Source organism: Rhineura floridana, chromosome 7 (assembly GCF_030035675.1).
Source record: "Rhineura floridana isolate rRhiFlo1 chromosome 7, rRhiFlo1.hap2, whole genome shotgun sequence".
Lineage (NCBI taxonomy): Eukaryota > Metazoa > Chordata > Lepidosauria > Squamata > Rhineuridae > Rhineura > Rhineura floridana.
This window is the reverse complement of record NC_084486.1, coordinates 124,318,444-124,345,218: the sequence shown is the minus strand read 5'-3', so window position 1 is coordinate 124,345,218 and position 26,775 is coordinate 124,318,444. Positions and strand designations below refer to the sequence as shown.

At 42.1% G+C, this 26,775-nt stretch overlaps 1 protein-coding gene across 7 annotated transcripts in view; it reads right to left on the bottom strand.

Moving 5' to 3' along the window:
* Positions 1-26,775, bottom strand: part of RSRC1 (arginine and serine rich coiled-coil 1) — a 355,437-nt gene that overhangs the window by 146,516 nt on the left and 182,146 nt on the right. For all 7 annotated transcript variants that reach the window (XM_061637162.1, XM_061637160.1, XM_061637161.1 and 4 more), the window contains one exon: positions 26,549-26,600. In XM_061637162.1, the coding sequence (XP_061493146.1) occupies positions 26,549-26,600 (52 nt within the window). The remainder of the gene's footprint in view (positions 1-26,548; positions 26,601-26,775) is intronic.

Genomic DNA, 26,775 nt, shown 5'->3' with positions numbered 1-26,775 from the left:
TAAATAGCCACAAGATATAAAAGAGGACCCTTGAATGTGAAGTACATCAGCTACCCAGCTAAACTGTTTAACACATAATTTGAAACTATAATGTGTAAAGCAATATTTGTCAGAAAGCTTTGCTCAGCAGGGAAGAAAGGCTCTGTTTGTGCCACTAGAGGATGACTACCTTGCTCCACCTCCCAGTCCTTCATAAGGAAACTTCTGCCAGAGGAAATGCATGAGAGGGCCTGGGATTCTGGCCTTTTTGGCATAGGTCTGAAAGTTTTGGAGGAGGGTTGGAAAGTACTAATGCCATCAGCTTTGGGGCAACTTTGGGGAGATGAAGTTATTGGATATTGTCAACTGATCCATTGCTATGCTTTTTGCTCATTTAAATGTTGATGTATTTCAAATAAACCATGAGTCACTGGTCCTGAAAGCACTGCATTAGCTACCACTGGGCAACTGGGCCTAATTCAAGGTGTTAGTACTAGCATATAAAGCCCTAAATGGCTTGGGACTAGGGTTGCCAGGTCAGAAGCATCCCAAACCCTGAGATTTCAGGGACGGGGCACTAGTGCTGTCACAGTGTGGGGCCCTAGTGCTGTCATTTAGTATGATATGTTTAGCATCAATCACAGTTGCTTGGAGAAGTCTGCCCCTTTTGGGATTTCTAGCTTACTGGACTCAATGCCTTCTTTGATATACAGTATGACATCACATCTAATTAGGGTTGCCAGGTCACAGTCATTAAGCATTATACATTAAGCATCACTTGGAGCATACCACTCAAACAAAATACTCATCGTTAGTTTCATTATTTTGAATGCTTTTAAACACCTGTTTTTAACTGTTTTTGCCAATATTTTTATTTTTTTAATTCCTTCTGTAAACCACTTTTGAGGGGTTTTTTTTACAATAAAGTGGTATATAAATGCTGTAAGTAAAATACATAAATAAATTTCAGAGTCACTGTGGTCCTTGGGTGTCTTTCCTCTTTTGTGAACAAAGGAATCTGCCTTATACCTACTCAGGCCATTTGGTACTATCTAGCTCAGTACTGATGACATTGACAAGCATTGGATCTCCAGCCTTCCAGGCAATAGCGTTTTCCAAAAACTGAGTTTTGGACCTTCGCATGCAAAGCATGTGCCCTTATAGCCGTTCCCCTGTTTAAAAAAGTATATTTTAAAATTGTTCTTTTCAATTCACTAATGAATGCACTGCATACTAGGGCAGATCTACACCATGCATTTAAAGCACATTCAATACACATTTGAAGCACATGAATCCCACTACAGAATGCTGGGAACTGTAGTTTGTTAAGGGTGGTGGGAACTATAACTGCGAGGGGGAAACTACACTTCCCAGGATTCTTTTGGGGAAGTCATGCAAGTTGGATGTGCATTCAATTTATTATGTGGATCTGCATTACTTCATAAATTTTGCCTGCATACAAATCATTTTAATTAATTTTTAAAATGGAAATCAGCTACAAAGTTTACTTGGTGACCATGGGCTACTCACCACCTCTCAGCCTAATCTGCCCCTCAGGGTGAAAACAACAGAGGGGAACCATGACCACCTCAAGCAAGAAGGGCACACTTAAAATGTAGAGGAAATAATTTACAACCATAGTCAGATACATATTGAGACACAGTATGAAGAAATATTTATATAAGCATGAACGTAAAAGATATTTATTATTTACACAATCTGTAAAAATATTTATAGTGCAATATCTATGCATGTTTGGACACATAATGACAAGACATGATTCACCAGAAAAGACAGTAATGCTGGGAAAAACAGAAGGGAGTAGAAAAACAGGAAGACCAGACAAGAGATGGATTGATTCCACAAAGGAAGCCAAAGACCTGAACTTACAAGAACAGGGTGGTTTATAATAGATGCTACTGGAGGTCACTGATTCATAGGGTGGCCATAAGTCGTAATCAACTTGAAGGCACATAAGAACAACAATGCATGTTTACTCAGAAGCAAGCAATGGGGCTTACTCAAATAGGGAAGCATGCACAAGACTGGAACCTCAAGTGATAAGGAACATCACTCATCCAACCCAAAATTCATAATCATGCCTTTAAGCTGTTTTGCAACTGTTTTATATTTGTGTCATGATTACTAGATTTTAAACGGATTTCTTATTGTAAGCTGCCTTGGTTTCCAACCCTACCTCACAGGGTTGTTGGAAAGATTCCATATACACGTCCGGAGATGTAAAAATACATACACCCCATATAATAGTTTATTGTCAAAACCAGTAGGTCATTACAGAACATTTTTTTAAAAAAAATAGTATTAGTTTCCTACTAAATAAAAACAATGACATCTAAGCATGCCCTGCCTAATTGCTTACCAAAAAAAAAAAGGATTGGAGGGGGAGAGAAAAATGTCCAACACAATCCTTTGCTATGTACACTCAAAAGTCCCATTGATTCACAACACAATCCTAACCATGTCTATTCAAAAAGTAAGTCCTACTGAATTCAATGGAGTTTACTCCCAGGTATCTGGAATTAGCACTGCAGCTTTCCTTCCAGAAAAGTGAGTATAGGATTAAAGCTTCATATTGGGAAGGTTTTCAGAACAGGCTATGCATTAAACAAATAAACTGCCCTCTTCAAATTTAAACTTGTTTATTGCCTTATAATTAGAAAAGTTGTAATGGCACCATACGCTGCTATCTGATTGTAGAAAGGCAATATTGCTACTGCTGAAAGTTATACACGTACTCAACTTGCAGACAAGCAGGAAAAGGAAACCGTTTTCAGGATTTGCAATGGCTTCTAGCTATTGCCTGGAGGTCAGCAAATCTCTCATGAATCACAACCCTCACTTATTGGCTAAGAACTTGAAAGGGTGGGGATTAGAGCAGCCACGACTAACAGACATTGCAGGAGGTGGCTGACATTTTGGTGTACATCTCTTGAACCAGACCACCTAGAAACTTACTTTTTTAAAAAAAATGAAAGCTAAGAGTCCCAAGATTGGGGTAACTCACCCGGAGACCCAGAGAGGACCCCCCAAAACCAGAGTCTCTAGGCAAAAACTAGAGACCTGGCAACCCTACCTCTAATACTGTATATATTTTCCTATCCTCATATAAATATCCAGAGATTACTATGTCTCACCGATTCTTTCCATTCTACCAGGTTTCTGTTATGTCCACTAAATCAATGCTGTCTTCTAAAACCAAGCATTCCAATGTGCCCCTCTTGGCTCAGAGGCTTCTAGCATTAGCATTAAGCACTTAGTTATTTATTTTATATCCTGCCCCTCCTCCCAGAAGGAGCCCAAGGCGGCAAACAAAAAGATACAGCTTTTAACACTTGTGTTTTGTTCTGTGGTGCTTCAGCTTCTCTGAATTGCTATCCTGTGCCTTTGCACTTGCAATGCCTAGTTCTATGCCTCTCCCATCTAAATTTTCATCACTTTTTTCATCTTCATCTCAGGGGAAAATTTGTTCCAAAGCAGACAGCTTTCCCTTTGCAATCAGTTTAAAAGCTGTTCTGCCACCTTTATGATTTTAAGTGCCAAAAGTCTAGTTCCATCCTGGTTCAAGTGGTGCCTGTCCCTTTTCTGCAGGCCTAGTTGTCCTAACATGTTCCCCAGTGCATAATAAATTCAAACCCCTGCTCCGACATCATCATCTCATCCATGCATTAAGACTACAAAGCTGCACCTGTCTAGCTGGCCTGCACATGGAACTGATAGCATTTCAGAGAAAGTTACCTTGGAAATCCTGGCTTTCAGCATCCTACCTAGCAACCTAAATTTTGTTTCCAGGATCTGGCATTGGTGCCAACATATAGCCACTGACCTTCCCCAGCACAATCTACCAGGCTATCTAGACGATGGCCAGTACAATAATCTCTCCACCCCCGAGAGAAGTATCCTCAGCATGATAACTACTTGTCCCCCAAGGAATGGGTCCCTTCTAAGGCAGCTTTTCTGAACTTTTGGGTCCCCAAATGTTGCCAGCATGGCTAATGGACAGGAATTATAGGAACTGTAGTCCAGCAACATCCAAGGACCCAAAGGTTGGGAAAGGCTGCTCTAAAGGATCATTTCCTTCTTCCTCAGAGTGATGCTTTCCTTCCGCAAAATCCTAATTCTCCATGACAGCAGGGGAGCTATCATCCTGGAAGTGGGGCAGAGCTGTAATGTCCCCAAAGGCCTCATCCACAAACCTCTCTGCCTCTCTCAGCTTCTCCAGGTCAGTCACCTTGGCCTCAAGGAAACAAACATGTTTCTGAAGAGCCAGGAGCTCAGGGCACAGCCACGACTTCTGTCCAACAGGCAGATAGTCATACATGTGACAGATAGTGCAAAACACTGGAAAGCCACTACACCCCTGCTGGCTTGCTACCTGCATAATTGTTTTTGTTGTTTATTAAGTTAATATATAAAGTTATTACAAAGAGTGTCTATAGAGCTTAGGCAATCTTTAGGTCAAGGAATGATCGGACAGAGGAGGGCCAGAATCTCTTCTTGATCATCCCAGAGTGCAGGACACGGAATAATGGGCTCAAGTTTCAAGAAGCCAGATTTCAACCGGACATCAGGAAAAGCTTCCTAACTGTTAGAGCCATACGACAATGGAACCAATTACCTAGAGAGGTAGTGGGCTCTCCCAACACTAGAGGCATTCAAGAGGCAGCTGGACAGCCATTTGTCAGGAATGCTTTGATTTGGATTCCTGCATTGAGCAGGGGGTTGGACTTGATGACCTTATAGGCCCCTTCCAACTCTACTACTGTATGATTCTATGGCCTCCTCACCCTGCTACCAAACTTGTTCTGCTACTTAACTCACTTGGATGCTTTCTCAGGTAGGATTATTATAAGAGATTGACCCATGTACATTATTTAAAAAACTGCACTTCAACTAAGTTGATGCCAATATCTAAAACTTGGTTAATGAATCACCAATACATTGGGGAGATTTCTTTTGCTATTCCTCTTAGTTTTATCCAAACCTCTCCTACATGCTTCTGGAAGAAATAAAGAGTTCATAAATGTTTGCGATAACTTATCACAATTTTGCTAAAATATTTCTAAAATATTCTGCTAATGAAATTTGGGAAAGTAGTTTCAAAGCCATTGAAGATATAGAGCAGAGGAAAACTGTGATGGTTAGATGAAGGCAAAAGAATAGCAAAATGGCAATGGGAAATAAGTAGAGCAAACAGTAAGATCTATCTAGATTAAGCAATCCTTGAAAATTTTCCCAAAGCCAAATTGCAAGCAGAAAAAGCCCACTCAATGGCCATTCCTCTGCCTGTAACTGTACCCAGGCTGGGGGGCCTTTGCTATCACCAAGCAGTTGATGGTAGTAAGCAGTATGACGCAAATAGTAAAGACATTTTCTGAAGAATGAAATGAAGTAGCATGACCATGAGTAACTAACCACCAGACAACTCTTCCCTATGGAAAAGGTACAAGACGTAATGATCAAGTGTCTTACTTTTAAACCTTAGCAGTCTTTTAACATGGTTTTTGAATGGCTAATCTTAACAAAATAGAAGACAATTACAAGGTAGAGATTTGTTCTTTGTCAAATATGCATTATTCATACACACATTAACTAATTGTGCAATCTACTACAATTAAGTGCAAGTCTATGCCTGTCAACTCAGGAGTAAACCTTACTAAATACAATAGGATTTAATCTTATAAGATTGAAGCCTAAGGTTATTTATATCAATGACGCCAACTTTGAACAGGACTATGGCCAATCAATACTTAACAGCATATATGTTCTAAGATCATAATTTACAGAGACCAGTGACAAAACCTACAGATAAAACTATAAGAACACATAACATACTTTGAAAATGATAAAAGACATTTTAATATTTACAGGCTTTAGAACACATTTGGGATTGTGGCTTTTTTTAAAATGCAAAAACTGCATTGAGTAATATGAGGGTTTGAGAAAATATGCCTTTGCAAATGTACAATATAATATTTAAAGATTTATTCAGCCAACACCTCATAATCAACTCTAAATCTGAAGGGACATAAATGCATTTAATCAGAGATGAAAATCTTCAGTGACTGCTAAAATGAGAATCAAAAATTATTACAATCCAGTAATTTGGCTTGCAGCATGCATTAATCAGAAATCATAATAAATCCACATGCTTCTTAGACAGCACATTAGTCAAACAGTTTTGTATGATAACGACATTGACTAATGGGCTCCAACTTAGAAGGGTCAATCATAAACTCATCAAATGCTTCATTTAATTTCTTAATTTGGACAAACACAATTTGTTTATGGGAAAGATATCAGGTGTTCATGAATGAATAATGGCTAGGAAACCAAACTCCATTAATCAGCTCATGATTACAAATGACTCCAAGATTGTTTATTCTAATTTCATTCATTTGGGTCAACAAAGAAAATATGAGCAAATGAAACTATTTGGCAAAAATGGCACCCTTATTTCTCTGTATTTAATAAGGTAATGATAAATACTGCTTCAATAACACAAAGATTTTATTACCTACGTTAAAAGCATTCTTGTTCAACTGAAAAATTAGTACAGATGATTTATAATGAAAGTACATAGGCATAAAAACAAAGCTATCTTTTAAATACCAATAGGTGTACAACTGCATAAGATTATTCTGTTCTCAACAAGAAGACTGGCTTTTTACTGTAAATTGACTGAGGCAAATCCAGAATGTGTCACAGCCTTGAAAACAGGCAGGGCAAGTACAGATAATCTAGCAAGAGCAAGCAGAATTTCAATTATCATCAACTGCAGAGCAGGATATAGTAGACCGCGAACCATTCCTGGATTAGAAGCAACATGGATTCCTCACCTGTCTGAGCTTCCGTGTCTGTTATGCTCCCCCAATCCTGGTCTTGCATATGTTTCCATGCCTGTGACTGGGCCAATGGCCAATGGCACACTTGCAATGACAGTGGTAGGAGTGGGTTCCTATCCAGCTTTCCCTGGGCAAGCTTGGTCAATTCTGCCTGGGATTGGGAAATAGCAGCATCCTAGACATAGCAGGATTCATATGGGAAGTATGGCAGCAGCAGCTCAAGAAGCCCAGGAACCTAGGAAGCTGCCTTATACCAAGTCAGACCATTGGTCCATCTAATTCTGTATTGTCTACACTGACTAGTTCTACAGGATTCAAGGCTGGGTATATTCCCAGCCCTTCCTGGAGATGCCGGGGATTGAACCGGGACCTTGTACATGCAAAGCAGTTGCTCTACCACTAAACCACAGCCCTTTCCACTGCATTGCAGACTAGCGTCATCTTGTGCAAGGATAGTGAGGGTTTTTTTAATTTTCTGCTGTGCTTGTGTGTGTGTAACAGTGAGGAAGTTGTGATATGAGTGTCTTAAGAACATAAGAAGATCTTGCTGAATTAGGCCAGTGCCCCATCTAGTCCATCATCCTGTTCTAATGTTCCTAATGTTAAAGATATTAAATGTATAAATGAGGGATGAGGAAGCTATGACCTTCCCGATATTGTTCAGCTACAACTCCTATCATCCATAACCACTGCCTATGCTGACTGGGGTTAAAGGTCATCTACAGGGTCACAAGTGGAAACTTTCATTAAAAACTGTAACATACAACTATTTCTCAGAAGACTCATTTTATAATGTATGAAAAGCACTTTGAGCAATTCTACTGTTGTAATCCTTTATTACCCTGTAAGGTTACTTTTACTAAGCTTCTAACATTGTTAAAATGTGTTCTAACTGTGTTACAGATGGAAAGTAGAAGCTGAAAGAACTATTTGCTTTTGACCACAAAGGGAATTTATGGAAGAGTGGTGATTCAAATTTAAGATTTCCTGATTTGTATCTCAAGGCTGCATCCTATGGTATGCAAGTGGAGTTCCATTCATTCAACAGGACTTCCCCTTCCTCTCTGCCCCTGTACGCCCCCTATCTATTCTGAAGGGGGGGGTCCAACCCTCTGGGGCAGATTTTGAGGGTATGCGGAAGATTGCAGTGGGGAGGAAAGGAAGGAAAATTCCAATGCCTACGTGAAAGGCTGTTCTGTGCACATAACAGCAACAGTGAATACAACCCTCAGTTTCTTAGCCACTGTCCTACACCCCCTCTACCTATACAGGCAATACAGTACACTGATAATTGGAAGTTACTTACCAAACAAATGTGATGCTATTAAACAAAATAATGAAAACACCAAAGAAGGTAGCGGTGAAATATGGGGAAAAACTGCTGGTGTTTCTTATGATGTGGGTATTGCAAATCCTGTGTTGCAAATACACTCCTTAGAAGCATCAGCTTATGACAACATTTTCATTTGAGGAAGCTGCTTTATCAACCAGGGACACCCTTGGAGGTTCAAAGTCATCAGGTTGGATCTCCTGCACTTTCAAGATCTATAAAGTAAAGAGCTGCCATGTTCTTATTCAAAAGGATAGTGTGTCAGCCAAGGCATTTGTCATCAGACAAGGTACCACATGATCATCAGCTATACACAGAGAAGGAAGTGGGGACTGGCTCAGGCAGACATCCGCATAGGACTGAGAATAGGCCTTCACCCACAGGTCCTTAAACAGACTATTCAGTCAGCCATAGAAATACCCATTTACCATGCCAGAAAACACAAATGTGTTGTGGTTCATGCAAAAGTTCAGAGCACAGAAGCCACAGAAAATGATGCCCTAGATAGACAGTGGTTTTGGGGCCTTCTATAAAGCTTCCCAGCATGCCGTCAATTCTGCTGCTGCTAAGAGTGCTCCAGAAGATTCAGGAGCAAAGAGCAGACATAAATCTAGTGGATCACTTCTGGCCCAGACACCCTTGGTTCCCATTTGGACTTGAATCCCATAAAACCATGTGACCTGCATGGTAGTTTGGAGGAGCAACAGTTCAGCTTTATAACCTTGCTGAAACCCTTCTACCAGCTGCTATGCAGGATAGCTCTGGGAAAGAAGGGGACCGCTCTCAAAGAGGAGTTACTCATGAAGGTAGCTCTTAGCTTGCGGGAGAGGATATCCCAAAGGATAATCACTACCCTTTTGTCATTCCTCAGAAAAGATTGTTTTGAATGTGTCACTGATCACAAAAATCACAAAATCACAAAAAATCTCTTATCTCAGGCAGAAGCGATAATCTCCTTTCCACGATTTAAGACACATATTTTGACAGATTTCATATTCAAAGAGGAAACAAGAGTGTCCCTAAACATTTATATAATTTATGCATGCCCATGAGGAAAAGGTTGTGTACTAACAGATTGAGCATTTTAAAAACCACAATGGCAGCATATACACTACAAAACTGTGGCACAACCCCCTTCACTATTGCTGCTTCTGAATATCAAATCTGAAGGATGATGTAAGCATCCAGGCTTTTATAGAGAAGCTACATCACCACATGTTTTACATGCTGCCTAAGTTTACAATTCTATGCACACTCAGGATGCAAGCATGAGTCGCTGAACAGAACTGAGCTGTACATCCTTTAACCACAGACAAAGTAGGCACCTGTACAGAGAAATGAAACAAACTGTATCTAAATATAAAATCTGAAGCAAAGACTTTTTCCCCACAGAGCAATTATTCTTTTAAAAAATGATGTTGTTTTTTTTAAAAAAAATCAACATCTCCACTGCAGTGTATTAGCTCAGCAGCCAATATATATATAAAATTAATTTTCTTGGCAAAGTTTGCTGAATGCAAATAGATATAAATAACTTAAGGTAACCACAATCTTGTCTTTGACTTGAAACCAATGGCAAGAATGCAAGATTCAGCTGCACATTATTAGCACACATTTGCATCACAATAATTTATACCATATGCTACAATATTAGCAAAATCCTACTAGCTATAATGTAAGCATGATGCACTTTTATTTGGAACTACCACTAGAACAACAATTCTGAAATGCTTGGGATTAATTCTGAAGTCAAGGTTAGTTAAAAATCATGATTTAAAAAACACACAATAATCTAGGTCTTCCTTGCACAATTGCTACTATCTGGAAAATAAAATGGTAACAATCTAAATGTAAATGTACTGCCTTCAAGTTGATTCCGACCTATGGCGATCCTATGAATAGTAATGGTAAACGGTATTCAGAGGAGGTTTACCATTTCCTTCCTCTGAGGCTGAGAGGCAGTGACTGGCCCAAGGTCATCCAGTGAGCTTCATGGCCATGTGGGGATTCTAACCCTAGTCTCCCAGGTCATAGTCCAACACCTTAACCATTATACCACACTGGCTCTCAGGTAACAGTCTACCCACTGCTAAATTAAAATAGAATAGTTCCAAATGATCTCCGCCAGGCCCCCTCTACAATGAGTTTCCGCCAGGCCGTGAAGACCTGGCTCTTCAGGCAGGCCTTTGGGGTGGGTTAGATTTTATCATTATTGCTTTTAGATTTTAATGTTATTGTATTGATGTGTCATTTTGTGTTATTTTGTTCATTTTGTACGTCGCCCAGAGTGGTTGGACGGCCAGCCAGATGGGCAACTAAGAAATCCAATAAATTAAATTAAATTATATATATTTTGCTTCTCAATTCTGTGTTATAGTTGTGCTAATCATCTAGACCTAATGTAAGTTAGGTTAAAGTATTATGATTTCAGATTTAAGATCATTTCAAAATTTATTTGTGGGGTGCCTTCTGGTTTCAAATGGGATTTATAAAAACAGGTTTACTGTGAACCAGTTTTTGTGAGTGACCCATCATCACCCCAGATCTCATGTCTGCTCCTCTTGTATTTCACATCTGCTTATAACCCACACTCTCTTATCTGTGCTACAGCAACCAAAGCATATTGATAAGTTTTTCAAGATGTTAATTTCAAATTTTATTTATTTATTTTTTATCTATATTTAACACACAAAGCTGTCTTATACTTAGACCACTGGTCCATCTAGCTGAGTTCAGTATGACAGGCAGTGACTCTCTAGGCTGTCAGGCAGAGACGTTTCCCACCACCTGTTACTTGATTTTTTTTTAATGGGATTGAATTTGGGATCTTATGCATGCAAAGCAAATGACAGTTAGGTCAGTGAGTGAAAGCCCACAAAAGGTTGCAACTCTTGTGTTCAAGATACAGACTCTCACTCTCAAGTACAAAATACAGTCTCTCACTTCCCATCAAGATAGGCACTTCGCTAGTTCTAAATCCAATGGATCAGCAATTAGTTTTGCCAGATGGTAACTTTGAGAATGGAGTGGGAGGTGCCCCAATGGTTAGATACCAAATCTTGTTGCCAAATGTCATTCCTCTTCTGCCTTTGCTTTGAGGAGACTGCAAGGGAGACACACCATCTCTTCAAGGTTTGGCCCAATTCTCCAGTTGCTGATCCTTATTCTAAATAGTTGATGCATACATCTGATTTAATATCAGATGTCTATGATCTAATATTAACATTCTTATCCTATGGCTCATATGCTTTTTGCGGCCTATTGCCGAAATAAAACACAAACACCATTCATTGGGTTAAATCATGGGCCACTTTATTAAACAGAATCAATTAGAATAATGAACCTGCAGAGGGGAAATCAAGTGTGGGAGCATTCTGATGATCCAGGCAAAGCCTGCTTGCAGCCATTGGGCGACCAAACCTTGCCTGAGCCCGGGGCTGCCCTGTGCCAGACCCCCAGCTCAGGCCACACCCAGAAGATGTGTAGGGGGTCCAACCCGCATCACCGCCCCCCGGAGCCCTGAAACTCCGAGCGGATGAGGCACGTTGGCCCCAAAGGCGGCCCGTGTTCTGCCCCCCGGGCCGTATAGCCCTGAGCTGCAGGCCCCCGGACCGCCAATCGCCCCCAAAGGTGCCTAAAGGTGTCACCTAGCTGCCCTTTCCCTTTAAACCTTTTCCCGCACTTCTTTGCCACAAAAGGGGGACAAGCCTCTGCTTAGTCTCCCTTTACCCCACACCCGATAAGAATCTCATGCAGACCCCTCTGCAGGTCCATCAGGAGGATGGCATCGTTGCCTCCCGAACTGCATGTCCAAGCATGTCTGCCACTGAGGGCCTTGCCCTCCATGTCTGACCACAGCAGACAACCCAAGGCTACCGAGGCCTCAACTGCATGTCCTCACATGCCTGCCACTGAGGGCCTTGCCCTCCATGTCTGACCACAGCAGACGACCCAAGGCTACCGTGGCCTCAACTGCATGTCCTCACATGCCTGCCACTGAGGGCCTTGCCCTCCATGTCTGACCACAGCAGACGACCCGAGGCTACCGAGGCCTCAGCTGCATGTCCTCACATGCCTGCCACTGAGGGCCTTGCCCTTCCTGTCTGACCATAGCAGACGACCAGAGGCTATTGTGGCCTCAACTGCATGTCCTCACGTCTTGCCCTTCAGTAACCTTCTGCCCTGAACCCTGCTGGAACGACATGGGTAGGAGACCATTCCAGCGCATACTCTGTCGACCCAGCCACCAAACCGTGGCCCACCATCAGAGGCCCAGCTGTGAACCAATGTGCGTTTGCGGCCCCAAGGCCAGCCTATGAGCTCATGCCATGGCTGCAGAGTAGACTGCGCATCTGCTCCATCCCCGTCCAGCAACCTGCCAAAAACAGAAACAATCGTGAACAGTTGGGTCCCAGACCTTCAGACTCGCCCCTGGGGTGAATGTATTCCATGCGCCCCCTACTTCCACCTCCTAACGGCCTGCACCTGCATATACAAAAACCAAATAGACCGTCCCAGGTAGGCAATTCCACTGCCGGGTAGGCAACCCCAATTCCGGAGGGGCATGACCCTCAAACCCCCATGGGTCCGCTCCCAGGCATCGCGACACTAGACCGAAACTTTATGAGGGAAGATACCTCCCCCTGAATATCAGGCAACCAGGCCTATAGCTTCCGGCCAAAAACACTATGTCGCCATCATGGGGAAGTGTCCAGTCCAGGGGAGGGTAAAATAATGTGGAATGACTCTTGTACCCCTGGTCTGCCTGGAAACAAACCTTGGACCCCAGGATGGCTCGAAGGAAAGTCTGACCTGGCCCCAAACACCCCCACCCCCCATCCGGAAGGCTCCAAAATTAAGTGTGAGGGCCGCTACATGTAACTGCTGAGCTTTGAAGCATGATGGTCACAGGGCACCTCCCTGATCAACAATCCCTGGCGGGTCAGGTGAACATGGAGGGTGAGGATAAGGGGTATGGGGGTGTGCATGGGCCAGCTGGCCAGCACATGACATATCCCAAGACATATGAATGGTCCTAAAGGCCCCCTGCCAGCCTATCTTGCGACACACTGACAGACAAGCTTTACTCCTACCATCTGTGATGAATTCCAGGACGTGATTCCTAGGGATAGGCCACACTTTGCATAGCCCCTGCCATCCCCCAACTCCCAGGAATCCCCTCCTGCCCTGGCCATCTCTGACTCCCCTCCCCCATCTCCCAGTATGCGGTATAGCAGAGTCGGTCCTTCCTCTAACTGAAACACCATTGACGCACTGCAGGAACGGAGGGGGCCACACCGCAGGTTGGCGCATAAGGCAGCCAAAACCCTGAACCTGTGGTAAGGCTGTGAAATCCCTGTTATGGCACTATAAACCCCCACCGCAGAAGGCCCCCAATACCTGAAGGGCAGAAAGCAAACACTTTCCCAGCCCCTGAAAACTTCAGGATCTTGATCTGCAACAATTCAAGCTTTTCACAGGCAGCCTGCAGCCCTGGGTCCAAAAGTCAATTTTAATACCCTGGAAGGTGAACACTGGGGCAGGATCCTCCACTTTCCCAGCTGCCAAAAGGACCTCCCCAGTTCATAGCTACGCTATAAACTGTGCCATCAAGCGCTAACATGCACCCAAAGTCTGCCCTACCCGAGAACTGTAAATCATGAAAATAGTGCCCCACCGCTTCTGGAGCCTCTCGTCTCCTGGCTGTCCCTTCCAAGAAGGGGCTGAAGTGCTCCATGCAAGAATACAGCAGCCCATAGGTAATGCTCTGCTGCATAGTTGACCTAAAAGGCAAAACTCAGCAGCTCAAAATCCACCATGTGTAACAGCTGGCAATGCAGGCAGATTAGCTGCCACACTTGCCCATAAGGCATCTCTGCCACAGGTGCGCACTATATTGAATGAAGTGTAGTGTACTGTGCATAGCCTATCTGGTATGAAGCCATCACTGACTGACACCACTTGTATGACGGATGGTGAATCAGGTAGACTTTGCCCACTGCCACTTTGGGCACTATACGGGGGGGGCACTGAGAGAGCAGAGGTAGGGGATGATGGGAAGGGGCCAATAACCCTGCCCAACTGTATGTCTTCATCAATTGTCCCCTGGACCAGTGCGTCCATAGGATCCAGAAAACCGCATAATAAAGAAAAACCACATCATAAAATGAGTCTCCCCATAACTGGGCAGTCTGCAAGCAAGGTCCATAGCCCTCGAGCGTAGCAGCCTCTGCTGGGGGCTGCTTCCCACTCCTTTGGGGGGCCCTGGCCCCACATATCCTTCTGGCTTGTTGTTGTGCCTTTAATAGCAGGTTCGTATTCAGCAGTTATTAGATGGCATGGAGTTAAGCAATGTCATCTTCTAATGTCTGCAGATCAAATGACTCTTAAAAGCACAGGACTAGAGGCCTGTAAAAAGGTGGGCACCTTATCTACAGACCAGTTTGTAAACTAGCTAAAGAGAAGATGCAAGCAAATGTGCAGCCTGCACGTGATTAATTCCATTATGTTTAAATAATTTACTCAGAGAAATATGAATTGGACCAATTCTATGCATACTTACTTATGAGAAAATCCCCGAGTGTATCGTTACTTCTTCCCCCGGAAGGGTGCATGTGATTGCACACATACAGCAGAATCCTATGTGTGTTTACTCAGAATACCACAGATTAAATGGGTCTTAGGACAGAGGTTTATGGGACTTAACTGATGGAAAGGTTCATATATTTTTGCTTGGGTTTTGAAGAACGTATTTTGGGGGGGGAGAAGCTTGACAGTGAAAAAAGGGGGGATGAGTTCCCTTTGCATTTGGAGTTGAGGTAGTTTTGGAGGTGAGGTTGCAGCACTAACTGGGGTCCCTACTGGCTCCTGCAGCCTCCTTTAGGTCTCCAGCTGCCCCCCACCCTCCTCAAAAAGCCTCTGCTCTTTGTAATTACATTGCATTGCTCCAATCCAAATGGCCACTACGTTATGACAGAGCCTTCTCAGTACATCCCTTAATAAAAGCATCCCCTCTCCAGCTGCCCCTGGAGCGCCCCCAGTGTCAGATAGCCCACTACCTCTCTAGGTAATTGGTAACTGAAAAGTAACATTTAGTTTAAACTAAAAATACACTTCAGTATCAAGAAAAGGAGTCTATTCCTATTTTGCTTTCTGTAATGGGAAGGGGACCCCAATAGAAGTATCTCCTGGCCCTAACTGGAGGTTTGCCACCCATTACAGCATTGTGAGAGACATGTAGTGAGCAAGCGGCAATGTCAATTGCCACATAAAGTGTGGAACTGGACCTAAATACATAGAAGAGGAGAGAGACAGCTCTTCGTCTATGCATCATTCCTTTACCTGCTGCATTACTATGCTTAGAGAAACAGACAGGAGCTCTCCATGAATACTTGCCTCTATGTTCTGCGCAGAAGCCTGCCTGCATAAATATTTTGTTTAGTTTAAATAGAAAATCCTTAAAATAACCTTTTCCCCTACTGTTCTTTTCAAATTATATTTAATCCATAAAAATGCTGACTGTAATTCACCTTTAGCTAAAGTAAACATTTCTCTCTGCATACTTAAAACACACACACACATGCCCTGGGTATTGCCACACTGACATTGCAAGACATATTTGGCCTTTTCAATCTCTCTTTTACTATCAGCATAGAATTAAATTTTAAACATTGTCTCTCCCCCTACTCCACATATTCCAGGTTTATGATAGAAAGTCTAGGGTACTATTTACCTAGAAGTAGGTTGTTGTGTTTCCCTTAATCCCAAACATTATTTCTATGATAAATGATGGAATCAGAAGGTGATAGTTTGAAGGAAAGAAACAGGAGAGAGCAGAAGAGAATCAAAGGTGCCCCCACAGCAGTGCAGTTTGTTTAGGCCTGACATGTTCTGAATTAAAGATTCTTCCTCAGGGGTAACTGAAACTGAAACTGTAACTGGAAAGCCACCCGTGCCCCGCCGCGGCTGAAAGTCCTCACGCGTCTCGTCGCAGCCACAAGGCCAGCCCATCAAAGGCCTCGCCGCGGCTGAAAGTCCTCCTGTGCCTCGCCGCCGCTGGAAGCCCCCATGCGCCTCGTCGCAGCCGCAAGGCGGGCCCATCAAAGGCCTCGCCGTGGCCAGAAGGCCTCCCGAGCCTCGCCGCGGCCCGAAGGCCCCTCGCGTCCCGCCGCCGCCACTGCCCCCGCTAGGCCGGCGCACGAAAGGGCCCGCCGCGGCCGGAAGGCTCGCCGCGGCCGGAAGGCTCGCCACGGCGCGCAGCAGCCGCCGCCACAAGGCCTCCGCCGCCAAAATTCAAAGGAGGGCGGGAGGCCCTCGCGTCCCGCTGCCGCCGCTGCCCCCGGCAGGCCAGCACACCAAAGGGCTCGCCGCGGCCGGAAGGCCCTGCCGCGGCCGGAAGGCTCCCCGCAGCGCGCAGCAGCCGCCGCCACAAGGCCTCCGCCGCCAAAATTCAAAGGAGGGCGGGAGGCTGGTGGAGTGGCCTTAAATGGCCTTCAGCCGCCCCGCCTCCTTACTGTGCGTCACGCCGGCGCGCCGGCGCGCCACGTGCGCACGCACACACCCTTGATGGCGGCCTGGCTTCGGCAGCTGCCGCAAACACGCCCCTTTGCCCGGCAGGTACCGGGCACGGAACGGGATTCTATAAAACAGTGACAATTGTTCCTAATTAAAGCATGAAGTCACCTGGCTTGGAATTTTTTTCAAAATACAATCTAATGTCTGAGAGAACAAAACTGTTTTACCAGTGGAACTCAGACTGTCAATATTTTCCAGGAAAGATTCAACTGCATACCATCAAATTCAGGTTGTGCAATTAAAGTGATTAGGCACTCTTGTACAGCAAACCTTCTCCCCCAGCGAAATAAATAAACAAATGGACATTTTGGAGTAAGGAAAATAATCAGGAAATGCACTGGAAAGTGTGGAATAACAATTGCTTGATGTGCCATCATATAACCTCCCCTCCAATAAATCAGAATGAATAAACAGTTGACATCATATAACCTCCCTGCAAAAAATTGTGCAAACAAATCAGAATGAATGTTCAATAAACAAATTGTTTAGGGGGGGCACTTCCTTGGCTACCAACTACATTTTGGGACAGTAGCCAGATTCAGCTTAAAATATTTGGCATAGATGGAAGGGAGGGAAATAAGGAATTCTGTGACATCTAAAAATTATTTTGGTGAGATACTTGGCAAAATGACTCTGGCCAGCTGATCCTAGGAAAGTCTATCTGTCCTTCCTTCAGGTGAGACGACTAGAGCGCCGGTGGCAGAAATCTTGCTCTGAAGACGATCGGACACTGGTTAGAGCAGCAATAGCTGCCTACCAGGTGGCAACAAGGGCAACAAAGAAAGAATTCTTTGCTGCCTCTATTGCGTCCGCAGAGTGCTATCCCAGGAGGTTGTTCCAAGTGGTCCGAAATCTGGTTGGTCCAGTTGTTCAGGAACCCATGGAGCATTCTAAAGCCTCCTGTGACACATTTGCTAAACACTTTGCTGATAAAATTGAGCGCCTGAAGAGCATGATTCCGTGCACCGTGGATACAGGAAGTGAGCTAGAGCCGGCCAGCTGCATTCCGGTACGGTGGGATCAGTTTCAGCCTCTTCCCTCTGAGGAAGTGGACAAGGTGCTCTCTACTGTGAAGCCAACCACCTGTCTGTTGGATCCTTGCCCCTCGTGGCTCATTATGAGCTGCAAAGAGAGACTGAGCGAAGGGATCAAGGCAATAGTAAATGCATCCTTGGAAGAGGGTGCAATGCCATTAGCCTTCAAGGAGGCAGTTATAAAGCCCATCCTGAAAAAGTCCTCCTTGGATCCCCAAGAGTTGAATAACTTTCGCCCAGTCTCTAATTTACCATTTCTGGGCAAGGTGATTGAGCGAGTGGTGGCTAAACAGTTACAGACACACTTGGATGAAGCAGATTATTTAGATCCATTCCAATCGGGTTTCAGGACTGGACATGGAACGGAAACAGCCTTGGTCGCCCTGGTGGATGATATGAGGAGGGCGTTGGATAAGGGAGAATTCACCTTCCTCGTCCTCCTGGATCTCTCAGCGGCTTTCGATACCGTTGACCACGGTATCCTTTTAGATCGTCTGGAGGGATTAGGAATAGGGGGCACTGTTTTACGGTGGCTCTGTTCCTATCTCTCAGACAGGCACCAACGGGTGGCATTGGGGGATGAGGTTTCAGACCCTTGGGCTCTCAATTGTGGAGTGCCACAGGGCTCTATCCTCTCCCCCATGCTATTCAACATCTATGTAAAGCCGCTGGGGGCCATCATCAGGAGATTTGGGCTGCGGTGCCACCAATATGCGGATGACACTCAGCTCTATCTCTCGTTTAAGTCCTCACCAGAGTTGGCAGTTGACACCATTTCCAAGTGCCTGGAATCCGTAAGTGAATGGATGGGAAGGAATAGGCTGAAACTAAATCCCGACAAGACCGAGGTGTTGCTCGTTGGAGACAGGGGCAGGTTGGGGGATATAGACCTGGTGTTTAATGGGGTAAAATTGCCCCTAAAAGACCAGGTTCGCAGCCTAGGGGTCATTCTTGACTCCCGGCTGTCCATGGAGGCTCAGGTCTCGGCAGTGAGCCGGGCAGCTTGGTATCAATTACATCTGATAAGGAGACTGCAACCCTACCTTCCTGCCCATCTGCTCCCACGGGTGATACATGCCCTGGTCTTCTCCCGCTTAGACTACTGTAATGCGCTCTACGTGGGGTTACCCCTGAAAACAGTCCAGAAATTACAACTGATACAGAATGCGGCGGCACGTTTGATTAAGAACAGCCGTCGCCGTGATCATATCACTCCGGTGTTAGTAGATCTACACTGGCTACCAGTTGCTTACTGGGCCCAATTCAAGGTGTTGGTGCTGACCTTCAAAGCCCTATACAGTTTCGGCCCAGTTTATCTGAAGGAGCGCCTCCAGCAGCACCAATTATGCCGCCTGACGAGATCAGCCACACAAGACCTTCTCTCGGTCCCACCAGTTAAGATAGCGAGGCTGGTACGGACCAGAGAGAGGGCATTTTCGATTGTGGCCCCTACCCTCAGGAATTCCCTTCCTTTTGATCTTCGCCATGCCCCTTCCCTGATAAGTTTCCACCGGGCCTTGAAGACCTGGCTGTTCAGGCAGGCCTATGGGATCTCTGGGGTAGGTTGTTTTTAATACAGGTACATTAATTACTGTTTTGGTTTTCATTGGTTTTTATTGTATTTTAATATGTAAATGTACGTCGCCTAGAGTGACCGTTAATTCGGCCAGATAGGCGACTCATAAATAAAATTTTATTTATTATTATTATTATTATTTATATACTAAGGCCAAGAACAGAAAAATAGAGATTAAGGCTGCACTCCTACACTGTGGGATTAGGCCCCATTGAACTCAATGGGATTTACTTCTGAGTAGACATGTGTAAGATTACACTGTTGGTCAACCACTAATCCTATTTTCACCCACAGCTCCCAGCTCTCTATTTTAAAACCAAAAATTAAGGCACTCCTCTCGTTATAATCAGGGTAATTATTCTGTAATCTCTCTCTCTCTCTCTCTCTCTCTCTCTCTTTCTTTCTTTCTTTCTGGCACACCTTTATTCTCCTCAGAAAACCCTTTAAACATTATAAAGTCACCTGGGAGGACATGGTCAGGGGCATTTTAAGTCTGAAATAGTGTAGCACATAGGTAGAATCCCCTGACAAAGAGTCAGGAATATAAATTAAAAAACAAAGCACAAACACATGAGCAGAGAATTAAACACAGAAAACAAAGGCAACCTAGCTAAACTATCCTTAAGCTTGACATTAAGATTAAATAAAGGCACAATCTTTGGTGTATTTACTGTACAAATTATTATTGTTATTAGAGTTAGACTTAATGCCCACCTTTCACTCACAGGTCCCAGGGCTGGTTACAACAGTTTTAAAATTCATCATGAAAAACAGTTAAAAACAGCCTAAAATCACATCACAAAAATAGGGTGAGTTCTAAAAATATACAGCCCAGGTATCAAAGAGGTGTGTCTTCAGCATTCACTGAAAACTGTACAGTAAAATTGCCAGATGCACCTCTGTAAGAAGGGAGTTCTACAGCTTAGGGGCTATCACAGAGAATACCCTCTCCTGGGCCACTACCACCCTGGGATTCTGAGGGTGGCAGAAGTACCAAAAGTCCCCCCTCTGCTGATCTCAACACCCAAAAGAGTCTGTAGAGAATTTACAGCTCTATGGGTCTGAAGGCATGATCTCAAGGGCACATAATGTTTGGTTGCATTGGGTACATTGGCGGCTGCTTCTTTTCCCAGCCAAATTCAATGTGCTGCTTCTGGCCCATAAAACTATAAATGGTTTGAGACTACATTATCTGAAGGGTTGTCTACACCTGTATAATCATGCCCAAGCATCAAGTTCAGTGACTGAGACTTTGCACTATACTTGAAAAAAATACTTTGCTTCTGATGGGGGGGTGCGCGCGCATGCGCACATGTGTGTGCATGTTATAATTATATTTTCATGTGTTTTATAAGCTGCCTCATGAGACCAGTGTACTCTGAAAGGCAAGTTAAAAATCTTTTAAATAAAGCACATTGACAACCTCAGTTCACAAATATATTCAATTTTATGAACTTTGTCAACAGGTTAAAGGATTTCTAGTTGATTAGATAGTTAAAAGTTTATGAATACATTTATTAAATTGAAATCAATTTTCATATTACTTATACTTCAATAGAGTAAGATAATTCAGTTGAACAAATTATACCATTTAACTTTTATACTTTCTTTTTAAATCTGTTATAGTAGCCCACCACCAGAAAGCAACACCAACTCGCCTCCATTTTGTCTGCACACTATTACCTTGGTTTATTATGCCTACCTCGTCTGTAAATTAGCTGGCAAATGCTAGTTATCTAGGCCAGGATGTGTTTGCAGGAACTCTCAGCACTCTCAAATGATACTGATAAGAGGGTATCTTGGCCTTATGTGCCTAGACTATTCAGTGCAGGACACAGAATAATGGGCTCAAGTTGCAGGAAGCCAGATTTCGACTGGACATCAGGAAAAACTTCCTAACTGTTAGAGTCATACAACAATGGAACCAATTACCTAGAGAGGTAGTGGGTTCTCCAACACTGGAGGCATTCAAGAGGCAGCTGGACAGCCATCTGTGGGGAATGCTTTGATTTGGATTCCTGCATTGAGCAGGGGGTTGGACTTGATGGCCTTATAGGCCCGTTCCAACTCTACTATTCTATGATTCTATGACTAAGAAGCTATTGGACATGCAAAAGTCAAAGTTCCTCCCCCTTCCCATCTTAAAGCAAGCAGGACAACACCTTGCTACTCATTCACAACTCAGCATCTTTTGGACAGCTTTTGAGACAGACTTGCAATTTACCTTCTATTTTGTTAATAAAATTCCATTTTCTGGAAATGCTCTCACCTTGTATTTGTTACTCCATCTTCTTACTTACAAGAGCACTCCACTACTTAGATCAAAGTTCCTAGCTTAACCCATGCTGTCCTCTTGATTAGGTAACATATTCTAGTCCCTGGGGCAGCTCTACTAGATCAACAGCAACCTACCAGAATAGTACCAGAGGAAAGATGTTCCCCTAGCATCAGGGTAATTCCTCCATTTGTGGGAGGACTTATTTCCTTATCATGGAAAAGGTTTCAGGCACGTATAGAACTGCATCTCCTAAGCAAGTATGGTAACAACGTAAGAGCTAAAGATGCCTCAAAATGTAAAGTGTACAATTGTAGCTTTCAGCACCAACTAAACTTTGCTCTCAACAATCAAAATTAGCTTCAAATAATTAAAGCTTGCAGTCCTAGTTTTCATTAATGTTATTTAAAAATCTGTTTAAACCTCTATTTAAAAACATTATTAAAATCCTTCAGGGCTGCTGGAGTGGGCCTTGAATCCTTGGGGCATGGTTACAGGTGGAGCTGTTGTAAGTAGATTTCAGTGGTAGTAGCAAACAATCAAACAAGAATGTTGAAGGCTGAAATGGAGAAGGGTTCCAACTTCCCATCGTAAATGTTCTAACGGAGGGGGGGAGTAAACATATTGTGTGATACCGGTAAAGTGCAATTGCCCAAATATGAATGGATACTGGAGCTCTTCCACTTGTGCATATCAAAATACTTTCTGGAATTCAAAAAGCCCCCTGCACATGCCTATACGTGTTTCTGTAGCCAATTTCCATTTCCTGCAGAAACTTTCACTGTCACTTCAGAGGATCCTCCTAACTTTTAGGAGTGGCTTCCTGAGAGAACTGGTGGCCACAGTGGAAAGGGGGATGGGCACTAAAAAGCCCAAACGAATGTATAGAACACACCATACATAGCCCTTGAAATCCCAGCCAATATAGGTTTTTAATGACTGGTGTATTATCCGTTGCTAAATGTTATTTTATACTATTTCCATAAATTAATGCAACCTTGCATATACAAATTGCACACACACACACACACACACACAATTTTATGGCACTCTCAAACTAAGAGAAAAAAGTAAGATGTACCCACCACACTCAAAATAATAAAAGTTTAAATTACCATGCTACATTCATTTTAAACTAGTCATTTCGAAGTTGTACTACCTACAGGAAAATCGTAATATTTTCCTATTTGTTAACACCTGCCTTAAAAATGGCTTTGCGTAGCCACTGAATGTTGGAAGAAAAAAGCCACCCAATTTAAGTAAGCAATTTTCATTAAAGAAAAAGTAAGCAAGAATCCATAAAGTAATGAGTGATCCTATTAGTTCCACCAGACTAAAATCATACAGTCTACGTATGTGGTCTTCTCAGCCACATCTGTCATGAACCATTTGAGAACCACAGATTGTAGACAACTTATTAGGAAAGACTGAACAAATACAGATTTGTCTATCTTAAGAATTATTTCAACCATACAAGAAATGTCCTACCATATTTGCAGCAGCCAACACTAATATATTTGTATTTTTCTGTCCAATTCATTTATAAGAACAATTTTTTTAAAAAAAAATGTGATGCAGAGTTAACTGGAACAAACTGGCTACATAATCACAGGATAATGAGTTAAACAGCCAAACAGCCAGATAAACTGTCAAACAGCTCCATTAAATATAAAACATTCATTATTCCTCTGTCAGTTTTTACCACATATTGCTAATGTCATACTAACATCTCTGTTCTGAAGTCTGCTTTAAACTACCACCAGTTCTGTCTTTAAAATACAGTATTTTGTATGCTCTTTCAGAAACAGATCTGAAATGCAGATACTATACACAGATCAGACAGGCATTTCTACTCAGGACCTTTGAAACCACACATCAATCAACTTTTGTAATTGTCTTGATAAGCAGTAGAAGAGAATCCTACCAGTATGGCAGATTTTCACTGTATTTTTATATCAGTAGTAGAAATTAACAGTTCACAAATGTTCACATCTATTTTGGATTTTTTAAAAAAATCATTTCTTAAATTCAAATAAAACATGTATGATTCAAAATATGTTTTTTTTATAAACTATCAACATTTCTTTCAATACAGGATATCCCATACTTTGAATGTTGTCTCTATTTGAGAGACAGGATATATTTAATATTCCAGCAAGCATGAAATCTTTATGGTTCTCTGTCATTCAGTAATGAATTCTGGAAAAGAAATCAGAGACACCCAAGTGGTTTGGCAACTGTAAGTGACAGAAGCTATGCTAAATCCTCTGTTTACACTGGGGATTAGTTGAGTAGATTGTGAGCAGCAAACTGAGCTGTCCATGGTCAAGGGAACCTGTTCCTTGTCAGCCCATAGGGCACAAGGACAAAACATGGTCCTGGTAGGAAGTGACCCATAAACATATTCCAACGAAGGATTTATACAAAGCCAGTCTGCCTCACAGAAACTCCATATGACCATTAACTGGGCTGCAAGGCCTGCCAGGAGGCCTAATTACAGGTCTACAGAGCCCAATAACAAAAGCTGAAGAGCTTTAGCCTAGGGATGATCTGCTTTATACTGACTTGAGAGAGTCCATATAGAGTGGAAAAAAAGAAAGAGGTTTAGCTTTAAAATTCTCCCAAGAGAGACAGCATTGTAACTAAGCTTGGAAAGCCCACATGCAACATACTTCAGATAGGCTTAAACATACTACCCTCTCAAAATTAACATTCAGCTACTGCCTGCTTAACATCTGCTAAATTGCTGTGATATTGTTAGACTATGTTAAAATGGCTTTCCTCTGTCTAACTATTGAGAGGGATAAGCAAATAAAGTCACTCAAATATAAATTTATAGCTGATAGTAATAATCCTTTCTGAGTGGCAGTTCTTATGAGCACTAAATTAGTTTCTTTAACAACTCATTAAAAGTACTTATGTGACTTTAGTTATTGCCCTTGCAGTGTAAATATATCTACAGTCTGTCATTAACATGAAATCTATTGCCAATATCCAAGCAACGTAAACTAGATTTGTGCTTTTGAAAAAACAAATTAGCAGTTTAGGCTTCTTCTAAAAAAACTCTGAATGCACCATGAACATGGTAAATACACCAGAAACATGATACATATATATTTCATATACGTAAGTTAAAAGGAACACCCAAAATTGCTTATCCAAAAACTCTTTTAAATGTACCATGAAAACCTTTCTCTGCATTTTAAAAATCAAACAGAAATACTCTGAGCTATCAGAGATATTTGTTGAGTACTCAGACATATTAATTATGTTGCACACAACCGCAACCTGGGAGTGCGCAACACTTGCAACGTTAAAAAATACATTAAAGACCATTTGTAGTAACTGTTAAAATAACAGTTTTCCAAAGAAAAATATGGATTGAATATAACCCTTTAGGCTAGCATCTTACTACATGAACTCTAGAATGTTTAGTATTTCAAAACATGAAATAAATATACCTTGCACTGCATAAAGGAATATGTGTTAAAACAATAACTCTAAAATGGGACAAACAAAAAAAGTTTTCATTCCCCACAGAACATGAAAGTATAAAGAACAAACGTGTTGATTTCCAATATTATAAAATATTCACCAACATATTTCCTAATTTTGGAAAAGAAATCCAAAGACAGTTTTGCAAAAGGAATCCAAAGATAGATAATTCCTAATTTTGCAAAAGGAATCCAAAGACATTCCTTTTCAGTGTTTAAAAAAAGTTAGAAAAGAGATTTCAAATTTTATTAATAACTTTAATGTATTTTCCAATCCCATTTAGTTCATTTAAGAGTAATCTGGACCTAAAGTTTAAACTCCCATTTTAAGTTTTTAGATTAAAAAGTGTCAGAAGAACCTCAAATATCCCTTGAAATCTACAGGCTTCTGATCACAATGACATAAAATTCATAGTTTCTTTAATACATTTTCTAGGTGTTAAATTAAAAAATGAGGTGTGACAGCTCAGAGCAGGATAAACAAATTGTGCTTCTCAAGGTCTGTGCTGTCACATCTACTTTATAATTATATGCTTCAGAGATGTATTAAAAGAATAGAATAACAATGCATACGTATGAAACTATGACACAGAAGATGCCACACTGGAAAATGTGCTGGAAATGGCAATAGAAAAGTTTTGCTTTAGAACAAAAGGTTTCTGAAAAACAGCATCCCCTAAAATGTATACAGTGTATTCTACCATTGGGTTCAAATAAGAAAACAAAACTGAAAGACGAAAATTAAAACATGTTCTGGATAAATGATGAAGCAGATTTTTAAAAAAACCAGTTTTACCTTTCAGGCTAAGATATGCATACAGGATAAATCAACACAGTACAGGAGTGGTATATCATGGATTTTTTCAATCTTTCTTACTGATCTTTGAATGTTCTAGAGCTAAATGTATTTATACCAATACAGAACTGTCGCTACGCTATTAAATTTATTAAAGTTAGCTCTCTAACTTACCCAGCAATCCTATGTATGTTTATTCAGAAATAAGTTTCACTGAGGCTTACTTCAAGGTAAGCGTTATACAGAATTGCAGCCTTATTTAGTTACAGTATTGTCACAATATGTATGAATTTATTTATTTTTACGATTTATATCCTGCCCTTTGTTAAAAGACATCAAGGTGGGTAACATTTAAAATACATGAGCCAAAATATAAAAACAAAATATTCTCTCTTAAAACTTTCATCAGAAAAAAACTCATCTGTTATATAATACTACTCAGGTCAAAATATCTCATCACTCAAAGGTCTGGGAGGAAGAATAAAATCTTCAGCTGGCACCAAAAGAGGGATAGAATTGGCGCCAGTCAAACCTCAGGAGAGAACGTACTCCAAAACCAGGAGGCACTGCTGAGAAGCATTAGAGCAATATTATTTCTTCCATCCATTTCTTAATTTTTTTACTTACCAGCAGCTTCAAGAACCAACTGTAATCTAGCTTTGGCCTGTTCAGCAGCAGACTGGAGGGGAGGGGGGGAAAGAAAAGTATTTATTTATTATTTATTTATCAAATTTATATTATGCCCTTCCTCCCGAAGGAGCCCAGAGCAGCAAACACCAAAGTGATAAAACAATACAATTAAAAATAAAAAAATATTTAAAACATATAAAAGCATGTAACACAGTCACATATTC